Source organism: Acanthopagrus latus, chromosome 14, assembly GCF_904848185.1.
Source record: "Acanthopagrus latus isolate v.2019 chromosome 14, fAcaLat1.1, whole genome shotgun sequence".
NCBI classification, from domain to species: domain Eukaryota; kingdom Metazoa; phylum Chordata; class Actinopteri; order Spariformes; family Sparidae; genus Acanthopagrus; species Acanthopagrus latus.
In genome coordinates, this window is record NC_051052.1 from 17,283,972 (window position 1) to 17,289,971 (window position 6,000).

The window sequence follows — 6,000 nt, forward strand, 5'->3', positions numbered from 1 at the left end:
CCGGCACAAAAAGCCTTAAAACCTCAGCGGCACATTTTGCAAACTTAGCTGCCGGCGTCCTCTTGTACAAACATCAGCGCTCCTTCTGCTGTTTGTGCCAGTAAATAAGTCAAGCCGAGGTAAGAAGATGCAGCCGGATGGAGACGAGGTTTTTACTGTCCAAAGTTAAACAAAGCTCCGCCGGTCACACTTTGACTGTGTGAAAACAACTTAAAGGCGAGAAGAAACTTTTGAGACAAGCTCAACCGTATCGCGCCACAGTTAATTCTACCCAGACTTCTCCTGTTATTCCCCCGACGTATCGGAGGCGGGCATGTGTCCAAACTCTCTGTGGCACTGCCCCGTTTGAAGCTAAATCCCCCCAAGCATATCTCTTGTCTTACACTTGGCGCGGTGCAGCTTGGGAAGGTATTTAGGAGCTTGTAACACCGCGTTGCAAGCGAAGCCACAGACGGGGAGCCGAGCGGGGATCATGTTTTATCAATGCCGGCACGCTGACCGCAGAGATTTGCTCCGGTGGCCAAGAGGCTGCCGAACCAAGTGACGCGCACAAGCAGAGAGAATGCAACATAATCCAGCTCGTCTCTGTCACCAGCCGTCTGTTTGACTCTCAGAACACAAACATTTCACGGTCAGCTGGAGTGAGTCTTTTTCACCGCTAGCTTTTATTCTCTGTGAAAAGTTCCCCAGCTGTAGTCAGAAAATATCTCACCACACTTATTTTGCAGCCCGTGCTGTCGGTTCAACTCCGGTAGCAGTTTATTCCAAGGCAGCATCGACGTAATCTTCCTGGATCTGTAGGAAAAAACCAAACAGTTCACAGGGCTTTTGTGTGAATGTTGTCTGTGTCTGTACATCACGATGACTCGGGTCGCCTCAGAGCGGCACAGCAGGTCCAACAAACACTAAAAACAAGCTGTAATTAGGAGGATTTTTGCATGAAAATTCATAAAAAGTTAAGCTCCAAAACTTTTTTGTACCTGTTTAAAGTCACTTTACATCATATATGTGGTGTTTGTGAGTGTTTTGTGTTCTTACTCATCATGGTATTTTATTTTTCGAAGCAGTGGCGAGTTCAGGTGCAATTCATGCAGGCAAATCCTCGGCATGAGACATGTTCTCAATTTACTACACAAAACTTTACTTTTTGTTAATGAAATGTATTTTTCTTTTCTTTCAGTCACCAACAGACACACAGTATCAGTTGTGTTGTCTTTTGTCAAAGGCCCCATGTTAAACAAATGCAGAATAAATAATAAAAACAGAGCAAAAGAAAGAAGAAAAAATATGTAAAAACACATTTGTCAGACAAAGCTAAAGCACACATCAGTTTTAACACATTATTACTACACATAATAAATGACAACCTGACTTTCTGTTGGTTTCATTCAATATTTTTTATTGTTTAAACTCATTACTGTATGTAAAACCCAAAAAATCTCAGTAAAAATGACATAAAATTATGAATTAATTAAACAAAATTACTATTGAGTTTGAATTTCTTCTCCAAAACATCATAATTAGATCCGTCTCTATGTTAATGAATGAAGAATGGGAGAAATTAACATCTGTGTTTTAGGATTTATACAAGGATTCATGTCCCACACACACATGGAAAAATAAGGTTAACAAATATTTGTTGTTTTAAATCAGTTTACTAGAAATCAGCATGTATACATTATGTGTAGTTGCCATCAAATCATATTTGGATGTAGTTACAGAAATCAATTTATATGTCAATTCTGAAATCCACTCTGGAATTGTTCTGGCCGCTGTCATTAACACTGGGCCGGCTCTGGTTCTGTGTGAAAAGCAGTGTTGTCGTGCCAACAGAGATCACAGTGCGATCTGCTGTAGTGCGCGCGGCACTTTGAATGTCACTGATAATGGATTAACAGCAAATATCAAGCCGGGACGAGGCTCCAGTAACAATTTAGCGAATCATCAGACAAACACAGAATTAGCCCGATAGCATCAGTGCGAGCTGTCGGCGAGCTCTGAGGCATTGCTCTCAGTCTGTTTCTTCTTCTGTGGTGCTCTCCTGCAGGTTGTTCCAAAAGAAGAAGAAGTGAGAAGGCGAGCTGAAGAAGATGAAGGTGGATCTGACCGGTCCACGTGTTTTTGCATCGAGGATTCCACCTCCCCCCCACCGAAAAAAAGGAATCTCTCTCTCTCCGTCGTGGAGGAAAACCAACAAGTAGAGGACAATTTTAACTCGCTCTGTCCCTTCCAAGCGTACCAACGATCAACGATTACTGAGCAAAAAAACAGAGAGCGAGAGAGAGAGAGAGAGAGGAAGATGGAGAGCCGTCCTGTCCTGAATCTGGTGCTTTGAAAAAAAACAGGAACGAGGGAGGGAGGGAGGGGGGGAGCGCCGAGCGTCGTCCATTTTAACTTTGTATCTCCCTTTTTTCTAAGTTGTTCTTCTCCCCGGTTGTGACTCTTTCTGGAACTCCCTTTTTTTCTTGTGTTAGTTGTTTTTTGTTTTTTTTTTCTTTTTCGTTCACGATTGCTTCCCGACATCCATCCATCGCACCGTGGCGCCCTCTGCCGACTTTCTTCTGCCATAGATATCATTTGTACAGTGGTGTTTCTATCGATTCCTCAACTGGTGCTTGTGTCTCCGTACGAATGACCGTCGTTTTTTTTTTTGTTTGTTTGTTTGTTTTGGTTTTTTGTTTCTTCTTTTCTTTTTTCGTGTCCTGTTTTGGATAAGCGTGAACTCTTTTTTACCTTCTATATTGTAGCAGGAAAAGATTTTGTATCTTCTTGTAGGTTTAGCAATAACACACACGCCCTTCAGTTTTTTTCACATCTCACCAACAAAAGGCATCGATCGGACACGTACGTATATATACAGAGTTTTATGGCAAATGTAAATCATCGTATGAACTGTAAGGCAGCTTCTTTGTCCCCAGAAATAATCCATCTTCTGTGCCATTTAAAGAGATTATTGATTTAACGATGGCATCAACAATTAATGTGCAATAACAGCGATGATTAACAGACGTTGAGGACCGCTCCACGATGAGATTTATCCTGAAAATATATGTTACTAAGAGAATTTAACGAAATCCGTCCTCAGAGGTGAGGAAACAGAATGTCACCAGTTCAGAATTGAACAGAATTAAATCCAAAATATTCTATAGTTATGTTTATTTTTCAGACTTCTATTTTAAAAGAGATTTAACGTAAAGTTTTATTCTTCCTTTTTAAATATTATTATTTAAAGTCTAGCTGAGTATTCGCACATAGTTTATGTAGATCTGCTCCCTGAGTTGGACAGTCATCTTTTCTCTGTACCTGTGAAGGGAAATCTGTTTAAAACTTCACTCTTTACTTTTTAATTGTCTCCATTTTTGGTGCCAAGCGCTCCTTGTTTTGTTTTGTTTTGTTTTGTTTAGTTTGTTCTGCACTTCCCGGTACAGAAGCCCTGAGGGGAAGTTTTATGAGTCTGAGCTAAATTGTTTTCTCTCCTGTGTTTATGACTTGAGAAGCGGAGAATACGAAGTTTCTGCCAAAATGTTTTTTTTCCTTTTCTTTCATGTATTTTGTGTGAAACCATTGGATTATTTCCTGTTCTTTTTTTCCAGGATTTTTTTTTCTTTTTTTCTTATTTCTTTCTTCCAGTGAAAAAAAAAACTCCATGAAATCCCCCCAAAATTTTTTAAAAATTGCATTCACTTTTTCCCCCCAAAAAATCACTTCATTTTTGTTTTTCTTCTTCTTTTTTATTGTCTCATCACTTGATTCAACACGTGAAAAAGGGTTTTCTTTTTTATACTTTAAAAAAAAAAAAATTCTCCTTGTGTGCTTTGTGTTACCAAGAAGGGTTTTTTTTTTCTCTGAAAGATCTTTTTCATTTATTCATTTATTTTTTTTGGTCTGTTGAAAAAGATTGTGTGAGAAAAGTGTGAAACCAATTGGAAAGTTTGTTTTAGCAGAAGGACAAATATTTTAATGCTCCTGAGAGACAATTTTTTTTGTAATTTTTTTCCCACAACATTTTTTCTTGATTTTATTCTAATTTCTTAATTTTTTCTGTTTTTTTTTTTGTTTTTTGTTTTTTAAATAGCATGATTTTTTTTCACAGTTAAAAAAATGTTCTCCCGTTCTCGAGTCATAAACCAGAAGAGAGCAAACCATTTAGATCCGTCTCATAAAATCGACCACCAGAGTAAAATCAGACCCGCCCGCCTCTCAGGGATTCTGCACCCCAGAGATCCCGTCTCTGTTGGTCTTTGTGTCTTGTGTTCTCTTTCATTTTCTCTAGGTGGCGCTCTTTTCTTTGTTGGTTAAACCCTTGCAGACTTTACCATTTTCTTCTTCTGTTGAACCCAAACAAATCCCTGAAACATAAAACCCGTCACTTCCTGTATGTCAGAGAATTTGTTTCCCCAGGAGAGACCATCCAGAGACTGCATGTTTCCAGCTGTCATGAAGTTTAGAAAAATGTTGCAGATTGTTGATTTAGAAATTGCGTTTTGGATTTACTGACAGAAAGAGAGAATTTCTTTTCCACCTTTAACCCTTTCTGATCTACATCACATCTTAATGCACAAAGTCCACGGCAGAGCAAAATTCCCTCTGAGTGCATAAAACGTGCCATGCTGCCATTTTCCTAAACGACCTGTTCGCACCTGAGGCCGCTCGATGCCGACGCACGAGGTCGCCTCCGTGCTCGGGTCTGACAGAATATTCAAAGGTTTTTTGAATCCCTCGCTCCTCCTCAGAACATCTCGACACAACAGATCCCTTTTTGTATCTTTAAATCACAGGTACTCTTTCTTAATTGACTTACATTTTTGAAGCTGATGGTCCCGTACTTACCGTGAAGATTACACACAAAAAAAAAAGACAACAAACTGTTGATATGCAATTGTAATACATATTATATTTGTATAAATAAATCTATGTGCTTGTGTACAGTGAAGAGCTTGTCGACCTTTCCTTCACATCCCACGACAGTTTAGATGCCATCTGTTCACTATTTAGACTATTTATTTAGATGCACTGCAAAATAATGCGTTGTGCATGTTTTGGTCCCCCCCCTTCATTTGCCTCACAGTGGTTTGGTCCACTGCCTACATACACACATTACTGCTTAGCGTCTGTAGGAGTGTGTTGGCGCTGGTATTGGCTACTTTGCAAACGTTAACTCAAAACAAAATGTGTGTGTGACTTGTATTTACTTCTACCACTCAATAGGACAAAACGCATGGACTGTTAGAACCAGACAGTATTTTAGTCCAGTCGGTAACTTCACAGTTGAACCTCCTGCGTCAATGTGGTTGTAATGTTGGTTCTTCCAGTATATTAGTTAATATAGTCGGTATTTTCTTCATACTGGCAGCACCTTTTTGTCTCCCTTGGAACTGCTCAAGAGAAATGTTTTTATTAATCAGTGTTTGGCATTAAAATAATAAAACCATTATGAACCCTTCAAATATGCTGATTAACATTAACAACACTGTTGTAGTGTTTCTAATAGCAATGCACTATAATTATTGTTAAAAGAGTCAAAACACTTATACGAAACATGTCAATCGACCTTTAATGTTGTTGTTAAACCTTTAAAAACATTATAAAATGTCAGTTATCACATCAACACAAAGTTAACTGTCAGTACTTAATAATGAATGAATGAATTAATGCAAATTTCTTTCAGACTTGTCAAAATAAAACGAAGGAAAAAGTTCAGCCAGTCCAACAATAAGCATAATGAAATGAAAAGCATGCTACAGTGTGTATACTATTAATAAGCATCAACATGCATAAAAGGGGAATAATAAAAGATTTGTTTTGATCCAGTAGCAGCAGAAATTATAGTTAACTGTAATCACTGTTAATGAAACAAAGCAGCTTAGTTAAGGTTTAACACTGACATAAAAGGTAAGTTAGGTTGGTAACTTTCTAAATGCGTTCAACAATAAAAGACACTCATAAGTTTTTTATTGATGTAAGTTTAAAAAAACTGCTCACAGGAATATTATAAGTGCT

General features: G+C 38.4%; 1 protein-coding gene across 3 annotated transcripts in view; it reads left to right on the forward strand.

Moving 5' to 3' along the window:
* The window catches only part of lin7a (lin-7 homolog A (C. elegans)), a 47,546-nt gene extending 42,613 nt beyond the window's left edge, over nucleotides 1-4,933 (forward strand). For all 3 annotated transcript variants that reach the window (XM_037120941.1, XM_037120940.1, XM_037120942.1), the window contains one exon: nucleotides 2,048-4,933. In XM_037120941.1, the coding sequence (XP_036976836.1) occupies nucleotides 2,048-2,072 (25 nt within the window). In that variant the 3' untranslated portion in view covers nucleotides 2,073-4,933. The remainder of the gene's footprint in view (nucleotides 1-2,047) is intronic.
* Nucleotides 4,934-6,000: the final 1,067 nt, after the last annotated feature.